Source organism: Limanda limanda, chromosome 1 (assembly GCF_963576545.1).
Source record: "Limanda limanda chromosome 1, fLimLim1.1, whole genome shotgun sequence".
Taxonomy (NCBI): domain Eukaryota; kingdom Metazoa; phylum Chordata; class Actinopteri; order Pleuronectiformes; family Pleuronectidae; genus Limanda; species Limanda limanda.
The window spans coordinates 32,975,465-32,994,009 of NC_083636.1; the positions used below are offsets into that span (position 1 = coordinate 32,975,465).

Below are 18,545 nucleotides of genomic sequence, written 5' to 3' on the forward strand. Positions count from 1 at the left end.
GATAAATAAACGTAAAATACTGTAAGTTCATTATGAGACGGATCGGAGGATGTCAGCTGAGTAGGCGGTCCGTAGGTGTGACCCCGGACAGGTTTACGTCCACACAGCTGAAGGAATGTGACCACAGCTCGTCCCAGACCACCTCCGAATGCGGTCTCAGTGATCGGATCTCAAATGCATCCACAATGCATCTTGGCTGCTTCCACTCCTGTACTTAGAGCTGTCCGCCCAAGACAGATGTTAATACCAGATCTGAGCAGGGCCTGAGTTTACTTTCATATTCGTTAGAAAAATTCCAGTCCAGCTTTCTTCAGAACAGGTCCAGAGGACAATCTGCATTTCTGTGTAATCTGGCCAATTCATGTTTATTCATGTGCAGGGAAACAAACTTCTCAAGGTGAAATATCAACTGTAGATGGTAAATTGTAGGAAAGGCTTGAGTTTGAGATGTGCTTTTAAAAAAATGCATTTTATATGATTTACTCCATCCATCTATTATCAGTCCCAGCTGATCCATGGGTGAAAGGCGAGGTGCACCCTGAACATCTAATCCCTCCATCATACAAACAAACAATCTCCCATGCTCACATTCACTCCTATGTGAAATTCAGAGTAGCCAGCTAACTTAAGCCTTTCCTTTGCCTTTGGCACGTGGAGGACATGAGATTGGCTGACAGGTTCAAACCCCGAACCTTCTTACTGTGAGGCGGCCGTAACACCCCTGATTAAGAATGTAAATAATACTGTAAAATATCAGCACAGTTAATGTTTTTGAATGCTACAGATGAAAATGTGTTCTTCTGCGTACTTGTTATTCAAGGTTATGTGCATTTTCAACAATAAGTCCCTTAGGATGTTAAAATGCATGTGCATTGATTAATGCACGCAGAACTGAGGAAGAGGAGTCCAGAATCATTTCTAGCACCCACTTAATCACAGGCTCAGTAACAAAACCTGATAATTTTACACAAAAGAGCAACTTCCCAACATGTGGCTTCAATTGGCAATATGCAAAAGCTGCTTTAGCCATTTATACAAGTTTGGCCGCAGCATAGGCACCTTTACCCTAACATCTGCACAACTATCACTGTGTTAAATAAGTCTACCTGTTATTGACAAACACAAGGTCTGCTTCTCTCTGTGCCTCTGGCCCTGGATTGCCTCACATAATCTGTCTCAGAAACAGCAGGATTTAAAAATTAAACTTTTACGGCCAATACATCATCTGAATCCAATGAGACAAATCCAAATAAAAAGCAGATGTTGATTTCCTTTATCACAGTCTTACAGGTCCCGATCAATCCACTGGCCCCTGATCACCTCGGCCAAGGAGGATATGTTTTCACCCCTGCATGTCTGTTGGTTTGTTTTGGGGATTTTTAGCTGGATTGTGCAAAAACTACTGGAAGGATTTTCATGAAACTTGGTAGAAGGACGGGACAAGGGCCAAGATGGACGCATGCCGTGGACGTGGACAAAGGAGCAGATGCAGGATTTTTTTTTCACTTTGTCTTGGCATCGCAAGAACGTATTTTTTTGGACATCTTCACCAATTTCCCAGGGAATACCTCATGGATCTTGATAAAGAAAATCTCTAAGAGACTGATATCTACATATACATGTGTGTGAAAATCATTGCAGCTTGATTGGATTTAAGTGACTGTCAGGCCTTGGCATTACATTATGCGCTCTACTCAGTGCCATTGTAGTATCAGGATTGTTTTGTATCACCAAAAACAAGGGAAGGAAAACAAATCGTATTTTTTTTACTGTATCCTTGTAAGGTGTTGAATTCAGAGTCCCTAGTGTTCACAACAAGATTAACTGCAACATGAGAGACAACACAAAAAAATTGGCATGTTCTTGTAATAGAACACCAATGTAATCATGTTTGCAAAGAACCAAAAGAAAGGCCAAGCTCAGGTCATAGACCAAACCTAAAAGAGGGAAAGGTGGAAACAAAATTTCCACCCATACAGCCACTGAGTTGGTCTGGATCGGAAAAGGGAAAAACAAACTTTGGAAAGGGAGTAAAGCAAACAGCACGTACGCATCTTAACCAAGACCCGTTGTTGTTTGCCCTACTTCAATCTGTTCTGCCTATAAAATATACCACCTGCCGGCAGACCTTAGAACAATTTGCACGATTACAACTACAATATCACGGCAGGAACCGTTGACAAAAAGAAACGGCCCAGAGAGTCGATCATAAAATCCCTCAGTTGGAAAAGGTAAGGGGAGGATATGGTAGATCTGTTGTTTATGAGGTAAAAGAAAACGGATGATTAAAAGTCTTACAAGTAACAAAAGAATTTAATGTTCCTAATGTGTAATACGTCTTGTAAAAGGGCTGTGTAACTGTTGCGTAGATTATTTAGTAGGACAACACAGCAACAACTTAAGATCTGAGAGTGGCTTTTATTTTCTTACTCATTCTAAACACATAGCCCCATTATTGTGATTTACAGCAGGGACACTGAAGTGGCTGCTGCAGGGACATAAGTCAAATGCTGGGATGTCTGTGTTGAACAAAACAACTTCTCACCTTCCTTGGAAAACAGTCACAGCAACACTGAGGAGATGAGTTCAACATCTTAACTCAAAAACACACACACACACACACGCGCGCACACACACGCACGCACGCTTACAAACACACATGGTCTTAATTTGTACCAGCTGGCTAGTCAGACTGGCAGACAACAGCCAACTCCTGGTCTGTAGACTGGTCTGTGTTTGTAAATCACCACTTCAGATAAAAGCCGAGCTCTAAGTGTCTTGAGCCAAGGGGAAAGCAAAGGAGATAAAGGTGAGGAGAACGAGAGTGCAACTGTCAGACTCATTACTGTGAGAATATGTCTGTACTGTAAAAGCGTTCATTGACATCATAAAACAAAACATAAACTCCGAAACCGGTGGGGAAATACTGAGCGCCGCTGTTAGTAAAGACAGAGTAATGACAATAATAATGGCTCTAATAACATAATGTACCTCAACTACAGCTTTTCCCCTTGTGATGGAGAGACGGTGCCAGGATGAAGTTAGGTCACCTCTTCGGAGCCATGTGCCTGCACATAACACATATCCATGTACAAACATGCACAGGCTGGAATACAAACACTCGCACACGCTACGCCCACCTTGGCTCGGCTACTGATGTTGAAGTCTCCAGATTTTCAAAATGTCCTATCTTGGATTCAAATCAATAAACCTCACTGACACGCACACAAACATGGGCCATATGTTCTTGGAAAAAAAAACTATTGAGGCCCTCAAACATTTAGGAGGCCCCACAAAGGTCCTTCCTGTATCCTCCAATCACTAGAGGACAGCGCAGGAGCCGGAGGTAGCGCTTAACTCAACTTTTACGACACTAGCACAACAGAAAGAAACAGGAGAGAGGGAAATTCGGTTTTTCTTCAACGCCATCATCTCTCATTTTGTCATTTCTCAATAGAATATCCAGAATCTGGAGGTGACCTTGGGGCCGGAAGCCTCCTGGTTCCTTCTTTTGTTGTTCGACCAATCACGCTATAGCAGGTTTTAGTTGCCCGCAAGTAAACAGTCCATATGAGGAGTAAACGAGTCGGAACACGCTCGACCGAAATGCATCAGCTTTTCAATTTATCTGCACTCATAGTCATAGAGCTGTTAATAGAGAAGAGCCAAAAATGTCGTCTGGACCCAAAACATATACAAAAAGTATCTCTATTTGTACTTTCTGTGGAAAAATGTGCGATTCGTGTGATAAAAGAAACAAGTCCAACTGTGTATAGCAAACAGGAAGCCCCGAAATATTCGTTATTGCCCCCAGATGCAAGTACGTCATCGGACAATAGCCGATGGGTGCCGAGATTCCTCAGTATCAAGCTGTTCCCCACCAAAGGAGACCAGTAATTAAACTGGTAGGTACAGTTTTACATTAACACACATGATACATTTCAATGACAAACCACATGTGTTATGAATATACGACCTGACACAGCAGTTTCTCGGAAATCTCTTTGTTTTCATTCTGGTTTTCAGCAGGATGCTACGAAAACAATTAACTAGAAGCTTGGGTTCTGTATCGTTGAGTTGTGAAACAGCGATGGTGAGAATGTATCGCATCTACACGCACACAGACTCGGGGACGCCATCATGACAACATAATGTCTCACATTCTATGTACAATGTGGCAGAAAGAAGACACATCGCTGCTAGATATCATCGGTGGACTGGCTTGCAAGAACATTTCTGTTGTTGGAATTCATCTCTGTCAACCAACTTTCCCACAATCCCCCTTGTCAACACCAATTTGCATGTTCCCATTTCCCAAAAACAATTCCAACCCTGACTGTCTTTTGAGTCTCAATATTTCGGGCACGGCTCTCGCCTTCATTCAGTCATTCACTTCGGCGGTAAATGTAATTACAGCAACAGCTTAAAACGTGGATTCCTTTTGAGTCACCCGGGGTCATCAGTGGCGTAAGCGCCGGCGCACCAGGAGCCGAGCGTTACCTGTGGAGTTTATTGTTTGTTTCACATCCTGTTGCATGACTCCGCTGACCTAGTTTGTTGGAAATGTTCGGACACATGCAAATAAAGGAAAGGACGTCATGAGACGATTATTTTCCCATCACAGAACCTCCTGAAGTGTGTTTATTTCCATCAACAGGTATTTTGTATATTGCGCTCCTCTCTCGCTCTTTGTTAAAGGCGAACATAAAAATTGGACGCCAGCGCATTGGAAGCAGGAGAGAGAGCATCTGCGAGGCATTTGTGGAGAGAGAAAAAGAGAAAGAGCAACAGAGAGAAACTAGTATGAGTTTCCAAGCACCATCCAATGGTTTACTGGAATGCTGGTGAGCGCCTGGTGTGTGAGGTAATGTCCTGTCACCCAGCCCCACCCATACCCACTGAGGCTCACCGTCTCATTGGTCCTGGGCTACTGATGGGCCACTTCCATGGCCTACTGAGAATAGGGCTGTAAAAGTTAGTGAGTGGCTGCAATTATGCAGTTTACCTATCCCATTCTCATCAGGGCAGACATGAGTAGTGACTGGGTGGTAGGGAACACAGACCACAAACTAATGTATAGGGATTGGGGAGCGTACAATGCCAGCAAGTTGAAAACAGATGGGTCTGCGGAGAATATAAATGTCCCTCAGTCAGTGGCCCCCTATGCTCAATAAAACAGGGCCAAAAACCCTGCATATTAACAGCTTGAAAATGTTAGGGGGGGTCATCAGTGCCACGAAAAAAAAAAACACACCAGCCACAATGAGGTTTCCACATGGCAGAACCACAATAATAATTGAAACGGGAAAAGTAAAAGGGAAAAAGGAACGCCATCCCAGAGGTTTCTTTTTTAATGTTACCACACGCTTATGTCACTGGGACGGTGCCTGACGAGGGCTGTGTGGTTCGGGGGAATGCTGGTGAGAGGGAGAGAGAGGGAGAGAGACGCTGGCCCTCCTGTGCTGCTGAAAGCAACAGCTCGGCTACTGTATGAGCTTTTGTTTTTGTGGGCATGTACGTGTGCGTGCGCCTCGCCTTGTGCAACAGTATGTGTGAGTTTGCCCCGCGTGTTTGTTTGTACGCTTATGTGGAGGAAAATGTGCGTAAATGTGTATTTACACTCTGCAGTAGCCTATATACAGTATGCATGTATCCTCCACCTGAGTACACAAACACACGCTGCCTGCTTATTTGGGACTTGGGACCAAAACGGGGCCAGTTATTGTTTCCTTGTTTTTACCGTCCAGAATAATTCCTCTTACAGCGCTTCTCCTCTCCCGCTCCCCTTCCCCTCTGAAACATGACTTACCTAAGGACGGCTGTAGCAGAGGTTATTTAATCCAGGCCTTGTGCACATATCTCTGTCACACATCTCGAGATGGGTGAGCGTCATATATAGGCAATTTCTTGCAGCGTGAGAGGACTAAAATGTTATCCCTTCTGTCGCTTATGTATAATTAAGAGGAGCGTTCTCCAGGGGTGCCCGGGGGTTTCGTCAGAAATTGCCTGGGCAGCAGCCTCCTCTGGAGAAATCACCTGGCTTCCTGTTTGATCTTAAAGTTCAAATGCACATGCACCCTCCCTGCAAACACAAACTCATCTACACGCGTAGTACATGACGGCAAAGCAGTCTGCACACGGACGAGGATGAAACGCACACAGGAATCACACGCACACACACAGGTTAGTTGCTAGGGCCAGTTCTCCAGTCCAATCCCCCCGGAGAAAGTCGGGCTGGCTCGCCATATTCCACGGTGTGGTAGTGGGGGAACATTATGTTCTGCTCCGCAAAGACAGCAGTAGTACATTTCAGTCCCCTATGGACTTGCCCTACAATCCTGCATGGAGTCAGCACTGTGAGTGTGTGAGTCTCTGTGTGTGCTTCTGTCTGACTGCGTACCTGGGTGTGAGCCTGATCAAGAAAGAAAGGAGAAGCTTTTAAAACACCACCTTACTCTACTCACTGGTACAGCCCCCGAAATTAAACGCTCCCCTAAGACACTTTGCCACGAGTCTGACATTGAAAGAGGGAACGTAAGGTGAAGAACAACACAACTATTGAACCTGGATATAATTTAATACTGGCAGGTCGACATTTTTCTGATCATTAATGTGTCTACATTTTATTAACTTCCTACATTCTCTGGTGTCCATATGGTATTTTGATTGGACCAAACTGCTCATTTGAGGACATTTTAACGTGCGAATGGCCAATAAGAATGGTTTTGGACCATTTTCTCCCTTCACAATAATCTTTATTCAATGACGTAACACTAACCTCATCTCTTCATCCATCAGTCATTTACAGCATTATCTTATATGTCATTTCAGTCATTGTTTTATCTATCTCCAAATATCATTCCTTATTGTTTCTTGTTTAACGCCACTTGACGAAAGTGTGTGTTTTCATATTGATTTTAACTTACAAATCTCAACCTCTCCTCATTTTCTCAATCTGCAGGTAATCTTTTACATGTTCTTTCTCTGTTATTACACTTCCTGTTTCATTAGGTACAAATAACAGAACTATATCACTGTAACTGTCGTTGTATGAGGTATGAGAAACATAAAAAGATGAGAATTTTTTTTTCCATTTTGTAATTTGACTTTATTGTAAGTCTGTGTCTATGTATACATTTTCGCATATGAAGAATATCGTCAAAATGTTCAGCATGCACTTGACATTACAATATTTGATTCCAACTTTTAAGAATATATCAAATTAAATGTATCGTAAAGATGAATTGGTCAAATTGCGCTTGAGAATCGATTTTTGTAACAAGGTAATTCTTTCTCTTTTAGTGCATAAACAGGGTCAGACTTTGAAGAGATTCTGACAAAAAAAAAGTGTCTGTTGGGAAACCAGACAAGCTATGAAGAGGTGATCACATTTATTCAAACTGAAATACCAAGTAAAAAGAAAAATGCAACAATTTCCATAGTTACACCATATATCTAAGAATGTGATGCTCAGTTGCTCTTCTTAGTGGATTTGATGGACTAGAGAAGTTGACTTTAATCTTGAAATACAAAAAAAGCCTTTGGTTACTTTTAGTACTCCTCTCCTTGTTGTTGTTCCTTGTTCCTGGCACTAATTATCTTCCTTACACTGTGGTTTCTGCTTCTGTGATTTAGTGCAGGGACTCCATGACCCAAAAATGAATGTATGTCACCCTCACAAAGATCTAGCACACATTTACATTCTGCCGGGTGGACTACAGGCTACTAAGCTACTGTGTGCACAGGGCCAGTCTGTGTTTATGGCCCCTAAACAGGGTTTATTCTTATGTAGCTGGACCCTCCATTAGCAGTGGTTTGAATGTGGGAGCATTCATCAATCCTCTCTGGTTTTCCTCTGGTGCATGAAGATTCAAAAGACAAGCAAAAAAAAAATAAAAAAAAATTAGCTCTCCAACACTAGTGCTGCATATTGAGATTACCATTCACAGTGGTATTATAAAATAGAGAAATGATGTGTCTCAGTTTCCCTCCATGCTGGTGTTGTGTGTGTTTTAAAATAGAAATACGTTCTCCTTGCCCTGAACACACACACACGCACAAAAGTACATAACACTTGAGATTTCGTGCAGATACCTGATCTCTCTTTCTCCTCAAGTGCCTTCTTGTGCTGTTATTGCTTTCTTGCATCCGCAAAGATCCCTATCGCTGCTGCCCGCTTTACTCTCCCTCTCTCAGACACACGGTCAGACACACACACAAAATCAGCGCCGTCTTTAGACATCAAACAAAGCAGATATACACAAAGCCAATACAGGACTTGTTCACTAGATCAGAGGGAAATGATGCACCTTTCCACCTCTCCCCCCCGACACACTCGCACAAACTTTTGCATTGTTCTGTATCAGAGAGTCACATCTCCAGTCCAACTCTACCAAAGACCTGTGAGCCATGAACATGGAAACGTGACAAAATTAAACAAGAAAACAGAGAAGTGAACTTTTAGCAAGATGGGACAATGTGCTGTTGCTTTCTGATAAAACTGATTACTACAAATAGCTCAGAGTCATTTGCATAGCAAGTATTTCCAAGGGCTTGACAACATGGCAACACAGCAAAGTCTGTTGGAGTAGTTCTTTATCTTACTTCCACTTCTTAAAAAATGTATCTGTGGCTCTAATTTGTATGTAATCTCAGACTTGAGAATTGAGGGAAAGCCTTTTGGGGAGAGTCGTGCCCGTACCTCCAGTAGAGATCCAGAGATTTGGAGAAATTAACTTGCTCTGGTGGTTTGTAGTGGGCCCAACACTTTGCTAAGATAATATTGGTTTTCTTTTCACATTCTGTTTGCACTTATAACCTCATTCAGGTCTTCAGCTTCTCCCTTATTTATCTCTTTGTTAAGCGAGCATAGACAAGCCAGCACATAAACAAGCAAGAGAAGGACAAAAATGTTACCTATAAATACTAGTGCTCAACCAGACACCACCTCTAGCAGAGAACCTTAAAATGTAAATTGATGATCATCTGATCATCTTTGAGATGTTTCTACACTGGACTTCACCTGCACTAAAGACAATTGATTGGACATGATTTGAAAAGGCACACACCTGTATATATAACCCCTCTCAGCTCACAATGCTCACCAAAGCAAAAACCAAGCCATACCTGTTCAGCTCAGAGACAGTATCTGGGGAAGCAGAGAAATTCTGCTACTTCGACGGTTCCCAAGAGCCACTGTGTCCTCAATAATTCTAAAATTGAAGAAGTGTGAAACAACCATGAAACCTCTCAGAGGTGGATGCCCGACTGGCCTCAGAAATAAGGGGAGAATTGTCGTGGTAACAGACTGTCACAGAAAGTATTAAATCTAACTGTTCTCTTCCTGAAATGTTACAATAACATGTTGTTCACATAAACTATGCTCAAAGTACAGGTGGAATGACCTAAAGAACACCGCTATAAAATCTAAGTAATGTTTGTCAGCCTGATACCAGTAGATGTCTGTTTGTTTGGCCATGGATGAACTTGATACTATTTGATGTTCCAAATGTCTATTTCCTCAGGAGAGGAGGATGACTGCTGCCTCTTCTCTGATAGGTTCCAACCACTGAACTTGTGATGTTCCGTGTGATATGGGAAGATGATGTTGTGACGTCAGATTGTGTATTTAAGACAGCCTTCCTCTCATCCAAATTGTCAGACCTTCAATACCTGTAGTGGTGTTGATAGCTCTGTCCCACTTGGCCAAGTGCTAGCTCAGAAACTCTGTTTGTATTCAACTCTATTCACTGTAAATTGTTTTCTTGACCTTTAATTAAATACTTTGATATTATTGAATTTATCACTCAGTCTGATGGTCTATTTTCTCACCAGGGAATAAAAATTCCCGTCACACAGACCAATAACCTGATGGCAGCAAACCGCTGTTCTGGATTTTATAGCCGGATAAACAGACAAAAAAACATAACTCTCAGACTATGATTCTTTAGTTTGGCGAAACCAAGATTTAACTTTCTGGCCTCAAGAATATATCAAGTCTGGCGGAACCCAGCCGCCATTCATCACTTGCGTGTGAGTGTGGTGGCAGCATCATGCAATGGGGGTGTTTTTTAATCCCAGGGACACAGAGATTGGTCGAGGTTGGGAGAAGAATAAGAAGAAGAGAACAAAGACATCTTTAGCAAAAACCTGGTCCAAAGTACTCAAGATCTCAGACTGGAATGACGGTTCACCTTCCAACGGGACAATGACCCCCAATCAGACATCCAAGACAATGCAGGAGGGGCTCAGGGAAAACTCTGTGAATGTCGTTGAGGGGCCCAGCCAGAGACCTGACTTGAACCCAATCAAACATCACAGGAGAGACCCGAAAACGTCTGTCCTCTGTTTGATCCACTGGTCTCAATCCAATCTGACAGAGCTTCAGAGGATCTGCAGAGAAGAACGGGAGAAAATCTCAAAATCCAGGTGTGCCGAGCTTGGGTTGTGATACGCGGGAAGACTTGAGGCTCTAAGTGCTGCCAAAGGTGCTGCAGCCTTGTACTGAGTAAAGGTTCAGCTTAATTATGGCAATGTGGTATTTCAGTTTTATCAGTCTATTTCTATCTTTATGTCTTTATGGTTTAAAAGGTTGCGACATGAGGGGGAGCGACTTTAAACGACTTTAGCATACGGCTCCAATATAAAAACATGTGAAACGGTGAAGGGGTCTGAATATTTTATGGATACACTGTATGTGCCAGCTACCCAACAAGAAATGATGGCGTAACAAGAAACGTATTCAGTGTTGTCTCCCTTGAATACAGAAACTCAGCCCTGCAGCCCACCTGCAGGCGCCATCGCTCAGTCCTCGCCATTTTAATATTGATGACATTCATCTCAGATTTGCCAAGCAATTTACTACCCCAACAGTTTTCTAACTTCCTGTCAAGGGCAATATGTGAGTCTGTGTCAGCAGAGCCGCAGTGCTTTTGGCAGACAATGCTCCTGCGAAAAAATTGCATCAAAATCTCAATAAAGATCAGAGATCAAGAGCGTACCATCAGAAGTGAGTATGAGATCACAGGCTTCGGCTTCGGATCTCTCGGTTGTTATCACGTCGGATGCCTGTAGGCCTTTCTCATCCCTTTCCATCTATGAATCTTCAGAGTCACGGAGGAACAAAAAACCTGCTACGTAAACAACCGCCCACAAACTGACGGAGAAGTCGAGATAGAGAATGAAGTCCAGATGCCGAAGAAATGTCCTGGTTGCGATCAAGACAAGCTGTCAGCGACAACAGCAATTTGAATAGCTAACGGCTAGACATCCCTTGAAAGCTCGGTAACATCAGTAGGTAACCTCTTATATAACTCCATATTTTGTGAGTGTTCAGCCACTGTGGTGTTTTATATGTTGTTCTAAAGTGGCCACAGTTAAACTGGATCCACGAACGAAGACAAGTCTGCTGGCCTGGTCTTCATCTCCAGAACCGACCCTCGCATCCTTCATCTGTGGTCAGAGCCTCCAGGACAGTCGCCATAGCCACACGCACGCAACTGGTCGACTGCTTAGAAGCAACAAACGAGGCTCTCGACTCAGTTATTTGCAGCCACATTGTGTTATCTCTGTTTTCCAAGGCACTGCCATAATCAAACAAGTGTGTATCATTGTGTGCGATTTTGTGTGTGAGAGCATGATATTATTGTGTGTGTGTGTGTATCTGTGTGTGTGTAAGCTGGAACCTTCTAGGACACGGTGTAATCACAGTTAATTGTTGAGTTCAATATAATGTACTTGATCCTGCTGTAGCACGTTACTCTCAGTGATGTACTGACGTCAGTGAGACGAAGGCATGTGAGGAAATTTGTATTGATGCACCAACGCACCTACAAGCTTCAGAAATCACAATTTGCTGGATAGGAGACAGAACGTGTGAGAAAGTGACAGAGAACGAAAAAGAGACGGAGAAGCAGACAGAAAGAGAGACAATGCTGCTGTGTTTTGATAACCTGCGTTTGCATATTTTCCACACATGCACTTGTGTGTCCACAGAGTGTACGATCCAGTAGCCTTTTAAAGATGTGATCTCATCAGGTTTGACCCTTGGGGGAACAGTGTGTTCTCCACGATAAAAAAGTTCTTTGTTGTAGGAATAATGTGTCCTTCACAGCAGAAATCCGTTCTTTATGGTTACATGGACATGTTCCACTGGTGTCTCAAACATCTGCAATGTTGTTGGATCACACAACCTTTTCTTTGGCTAAAAAAGTGGTGCTATAAATAAACTGTAAATTTACAAATGCATTAAACGGTGGCGGTTAATCATCTCCCTGGCTTTGCCTAAATCGATTGCCAAAGTGTTCTCGAGCAAGGCACCTGAACGCAGCTGCTCGAGAATAACCAGGTCAGTGGCCTTGTAAAATGCATCATCAGCAGAAGGAACAAGCTTTAGTTCCAGTATCCCACACGGAAAGCTCTGTCAGTAAAGTTCCAAGAAAATGTCTCTCTTTTGTAGGGTTAAAATATTCATGATCATAAAATTTAACAATGGATAGTGATGTCACTCCTCACATCAAAGTAAGATAGGGCCGGATATTTTTTTCAACATTTGGTTTTAATCGCAAATATCCTGAAAGCTGTCAAGAAACTGGACAATAACAAAGCGGTATCATAAATAGTGGCTTTAAAGGAGATAGTATACTTCAACAACATGCCTTAGCTTTGACCGTCCATATCACAGAGAGGGGATTAAATAGGATTCAGCCTAATGCATGGTTTGTCCGAGGCTTTTTGTGTGTATGTGTGTGTGTGTGCGTGCTTGCGTGTGTGTGTGTGTGTGTGCGTAAGTCTCACCCTAATGTTTTGGGTAATCAGCCCCTTTCTGAGAGGCGACAGCAACAGATCAATGCATCCACCGGGCTTAGGTAAAATCAATGGCTTCTTCTCTTGTCTTCAATATGCATTACTTTAATGAGAGCAGCACATTTCTGCACCCATCCTGGGAGACATCTAATTAAATGTCCTGCATGGTCTCTGAACTTATTTCACTGGTAAATCCAGCAAAAATAAGTTTCTCTGATGTGTCCTGCAATAGCTGAGATTCATTATCCTCATTATGATGTGCACAATGTTAATGGTAAGAAAGAAAGGGAACCAAATCAACGAAGAAATAAAAGTGTACACAACTGTATTTGGTTTTATTGTTTCTATCTACGAAAGTAAACTTTTGAAGCAAACCCAGACCTGATTTTTCCGTGCATTTTATAGAGTTTGTATCTAAAAATACCTTTTTTTACAGTAACGTATATTAGACAAGCTGTGTATGGCCTTACCTTAGTGACGGCAGGGTATCCAGCAGCCACCTCGCCGGAGCAGTAAGGCTTCTCCTCGTGGGAAACTTCGACATTGGAGGCCCACTGGTCCAGGAAGCCACTGGGGGTGTAGAGGCCACAGTCTCTGACACCAGTCTCTCGCTCAAAGTCCTCACACACCCCATCACCATCATAGTAGTAGCACTTGCTCGGCTCCTCTGCGGGTGAAAAGAGAAAAGCTTAAAATAAATAACTATCTGTGCTTCTGTGACTTTTTATGTAAAGTCAGGATTGAGTACAGTCAGATATTTCACTAACACTCTACTTTTACATGTCAAGCGTGTTTTCGTACAACGCAAAACAAGTAAGTTTTTACAAAAACTTTTACTCCTCACCCTCTTCCTTTCCCTAATCCTTTTTTATAGGACATTCATACCCCCTGATCCTTCGGGATTCAATTCCTGACCTTATCTCTGTTGTTTTGGAAGGTCAAGCGTGAGAGCACCAGATAAAAACAAGCGAGGGAGGTACAGGATAGGAGGTGCATGGAAGGAAAAAAAGGAGGATCAATTCTTGGGTTTGTGAGGATCTACAAACAGACATGAGAGAATACGTTCGTTGTCAGGAAGAAAGGAGCAAAAGGAGAGAGCGATAAAACAAGTGCGAGAGAGACAAACACAGAGAGGGGAGGCCGACAAAGTCAAGAGGTAAAGAAAGATACAGCAGTAATTTTTCCAGACATCCCACCCGGAGTTAAGGTCTGGAGCTGGAAGCTTATGGAGGAGAGGGGAGCGGAGCAGGGAGGTTGCCTGGGCCTCATTGCTCTCAGCTCTCAGCTAAAGCAGTGTCAGCCGGTGGGGTTCCAGTTAGGGGGGAAAGGCGGCATTCTGTGCCAAGTTGGCCGGGGCCTCCTCCTCGAAATTCCAGCCCTCCCCAGCACGGCCAAAAACTCAAGTCAGTTCTGTGCTCTGGCACTGGTGAAACGAGGGGCTACTGAGGGGGCATACAGAATACGCTCCCGCCACTCACTCAGCGGGAACAGAGGCAAAGAGGGAGAAGGGGAGGCGGCGAGGCCGAGACGGGAGGAAGCTCAAACAGTGGCTCCGGAGAAGCTGCAGGGGTAAAGAGGAGCTAGAGTGTGAGCTGAAGGGAGAAGAGGAGGGAAAGGATGGAAAAGGAGGAAGGTCTGTTGCTGAAGCATTTGAATCTGGACAGGGGATAGAATAAACAGATAACGGAAAAAAGTGGAAAGGTGATTGAGTGCAAGAGCAAAAAAACAAAAAGCGAGCGCTACTGTGACAGAACGAGTGATGAGTTGAGCAAAGATGAAAACAGAACGGGGAAAAAAGAGATGACAAAATGTTCTATACCTCTTTCAGTTGTTTATGTATCTCATAAAAGCACCTTTGCCTAGAACCATTTTTAAAATGTTAAAACCGGGCAAAGAAATAAAACGATCCAAAACTATTACTCCAGTGACAGAAGGAAAATGTGAATATGGCTTAAGAAATTCATATTACATTTCCTTTATGCTTTATCTGCACCTGTGTTTACTGTGGCTCGGAGCCCTACAGACATGGCCAGTGGGATTGTAAGGCCAGGTGGGGTCATGTGAAAAGAACTTGTCGAATTCATTAATTCCAGATCTAATTCGGCTCAATCGTGTGAATAGCCTATTAAAGCTCATCCAAACTGTAGCACGCTGGCCCTGTTGTATACTTAGTGTCAATTCTCCATCCAGCTCTCTATTTCACTATCCAGCTCGCTGACAAGCGGCCCTCTCTCACAAATACAGACAGATGGACAGAAGGTCCCGTCATTATAGTGTCCGATTTCTGCGCAAAACTACAACTATGTCAGACGGTGTCAGGCACACACACACTTACACACACTTACACACACACCTCCCTGAGCACTGCAGTTGGTGGAAAAACAGCACAGCCAATGCAGTCATCCAGCAATCTGACAGGGATTAAGTGGCCACTTCACAGAGGCTCACATATGTGTGTGCATGCATGCATGTACTGTACATGCACAAACACACCCACGCACGCACACACAATCACAACAGGGGGTAAAATGATTGTCAGGCAGCAGGAGAGCTGGACAGGAAACCATCCATCTATTCATAAAACAAAACAACGGAGTAGATGCCAGCCACTCAACTGTGTAGAGTAAGATCATTCAGCCTTGTAAAAAATAATGATTTCCAGATTTTTTTTTCTTGTTTTAGTTTTTTTTTAAACACAGGTCAAAGTGATTATGATATCTAATGGAATTCTTATTCTGTTTGCTTTTGAGAGCGGCGAGGGGGACTCAGATGAAAGCTGCCCAGATGTCAGATCTGTTCATTCACAAACTTGTGAGCCTGTGGGTCTCATCAGAAACTGTGCAGATCCATTTCATGAAGGAATGCAGAAAACAGAACCAGTCAAATCCAAAAACGCGACAACAAAACCGTGGCCCAGACGAAAACAGACCTGAAGTGTTATGTAAGAAGCTGTTTGTCAAATCTGAACTTGATAGATGTTGCAGGTATCATGTACATGTCATTTAAAATATCACTTAAGACCAGTAGAATATATAGGTAACCTGATTAATAAACACTATCAAACTAAATATGGCATTTGTAATCTTACAGTTAACAGTTTCTACATATTTAAGACTAAAGGCTCTCGTGTTTTTCCTGGACTTTTGAGCGTCCATAAGTTGTTTAAGCCTCATCATAGCATTGTTATTTGATTTTATTTGATTTTAGTCTGTAGTTAAATTAACTTTTTCTCAGCGCAGCTCAACAGTTTTCACATCAGCCGTCAACAGTCGACAATCATTCAACCTGATAGAAATCATCCTCATCCATATTGGACTTACCAATGCAGTTGAAGAAGGGCTCTTTCTTGCACAGAGCGGAGCAGCCATCCCCATTCATCGAGTTCATGTCATCACATTCCTCTCCTTTGGAACTATAACAGCAGGGAGCAGTACTTAGAAAAACTCTCACACACACACTGACAAACTCACACTGTAAATATCCAATAAATACAGTATTTTCATGCATTTTAGCACATGTTTAGATCATGTGTGTGTAGATGCTTGTCACCTCTGGATCCGTCCATCTCCGCAGTACGGCGATCCCAGTTCGTGCACCAAAGGTGGGGAGGGCTCACTCTCACTCCGGCCGGAGATGGTTTGGACTTGGTAGGTGTACACAACATGTGGCAGAACGTCCCTGCACAGAGGAAAATACAAAATAAAACACACTAAATTCAAGAATAGTGGAATTCGATATGATGCCTTGAAGAAATGACTGAAACAGAATCAGCGCTAAAGAATAGATCGCACTCCGAGAAATACACTTGGAGCAAGCCTGTGGAGAAAGGGTGGGGTGTTGAGTTGTAGAAATTTCGTACTGACTGAACTATTGCCAACGCAGATACAAATATCTGTCTCAGTACTCGTCTACGTATCCTGTGCTGACGTCGCTGGGTTTACCCACGTTGGATCCAGTTTTGTTTCCTCATCATAGCGAATCAAGGAACCATCATGAAAAGACAATGGACAGGAGATATATTGGGGGCGGGGGGGGACTACTCACTTTGCCGGTGTTATGTCGCCATGATGGTTTCTTGAGTCACCATGATAAGGAAGTCGGAAAAAAAAAGTCTGAAAGGAAAAAAAAAAAAAAAAACATAAATGAGAAAACCAAAACCATAAACCCCCCCCCAAAAAATCAAAGCTGGAAATGAGAAACCATAAGCAAAGCAACAAAACAAAACGCAAGGAAAGAAAGCTGTTGATAAACAACATTGGTGCAAGTGAGGGTGCTGCTACTTTCTTTTTTAATGCATGAAAGTTACTTTTTCTCTCTGATCAGGTTTTGCCTTTACATGTATTCATGGAGTTCTGTTCGATTTTATTCCTGTTTTGACTAAACTAGGTTTACTTGATCCTGTTATTCACTGATCAAGTTACTGACACATCGTAGCATAAAAACATGCTGCTTGGTTTTATGAATTCCAATAATTCCCTATATCTTCCAAACCAAACATGTAAAGGCAAACAAATAATTTGAAGGTTTAAATATGTATTCCTATCTCAGATAATAGATTTTTCCCATCAGCACCCTCATTTGCAACTTGTTGACAGTTTTCTTTCCTTTTTGATTTTTTTTTTTTCCTTTTGCTTATACTTTTGGTTTCCCATTTGAAGTTTTGATTTGTCACTTATGGTCATGGTTTCTCGTTCATGGTTCCTTTTTTTTTGGCTTTCAGAGTTTTGGGCCCAACATCGTGTGTTTGTGTGTGTGGACTTAGACTCCTTGTGAGCCTTAAACCTTCGGGGTGAAGATATTTGGGCCAAAGGTCCGACTTTCAATCGTCTGTTCAAGGGTTAAGTCAGTTAAAATTGGTTTAAATGCTCTGTATTTGTATGACGCTTTTCTAATTTTGATGACCATTCAAAAAACGCTTTACAATGTAGTTTTTTTACTTACCCATTCACACACACATTCATACAGCACCCCCTCAGAGATAGGCACATAGTCGTAATAGTTAAGGTTAGGGTATGGGGCTAGGGAATGTGTTTCAAATGAATGTTCTCACTGAGATGGAAGTTTAGAAGATAGAAGTGTGTGTGTGTGTGTGTGTGTGTGTGTGTGTGTGTGTGTGTGTGTGTGTGTGTGTGTGTGTGTGTGTGTGTGTGTGTGTGTGTGTGTGTGTGTCTTATTTCGTTAAATTCTAACTTAGAATGTTTGTGAGACATAAAACTTTAGTCTCTTCTATGTTTTTTGTGGTATATTGTTTTAAATGTACTATTCTGGTTCCAACTCCCTTTTGTTTAACTGAGAGCTGATAACTATGTGAGGTTACAAAGGGGAATCCAATTGGCTCCCTTATCTATAATTGACAGGAACACATTATGCTTTGTAATATTTTTACGACTGTAGCCGTGATGTTCTTTTACGATGTTTTCTCAAGCTGGAACAATATTTAACTTTGAAAGATAGAGCGCAAAACCCTTAAGAAACAAACAGTTATTGACAACAAAGTCCTTCCAGTCCTTTTCAATTTGAAACACAGGCTTGAATCAAAGAATAGCGGCAAGAACAAATAAATGCACTCTAAAGATTCCAAAAATGGTCGCAGTCGGCATTATAGAGATAATGAGCGAGTGAATGAGGGTAAATAGAGACAATAGGTTTGCTTCATGTGGACCATCAAGTACCATCAACCTTATTATGGAATGCCCTCTGCAATAAAGGCAAGATAATGTACTGCTCACATACCAGGGTAC

General features: G+C 42.5%; 1 protein-coding gene across 1 annotated transcript in view; it reads right to left on the reverse strand.

Annotated features, from left to right (window-relative positions):
* Nucleotides 1–18,545, reverse strand: part of pappaa (pregnancy-associated plasma protein A, pappalysin 1a) — an 85,959-nt gene that overhangs the window by 36,278 nt on the left and 31,136 nt on the right. The window contains exons 8-10 of the mRNA XM_061078401.1: nt 16,354–16,482; nt 16,125–16,216; nt 13,275–13,471 (exon numbers count right to left, since the gene is read on the reverse strand). Of these exons, the coding sequence (XP_060934384.1) occupies nt 13,275–13,471; nt 16,125–16,216; nt 16,354–16,482 (418 nt within the window). The remainder of the gene's footprint in view (nt 1–13,274; nt 13,472–16,124; nt 16,217–16,353; nt 16,483–18,545) is intronic.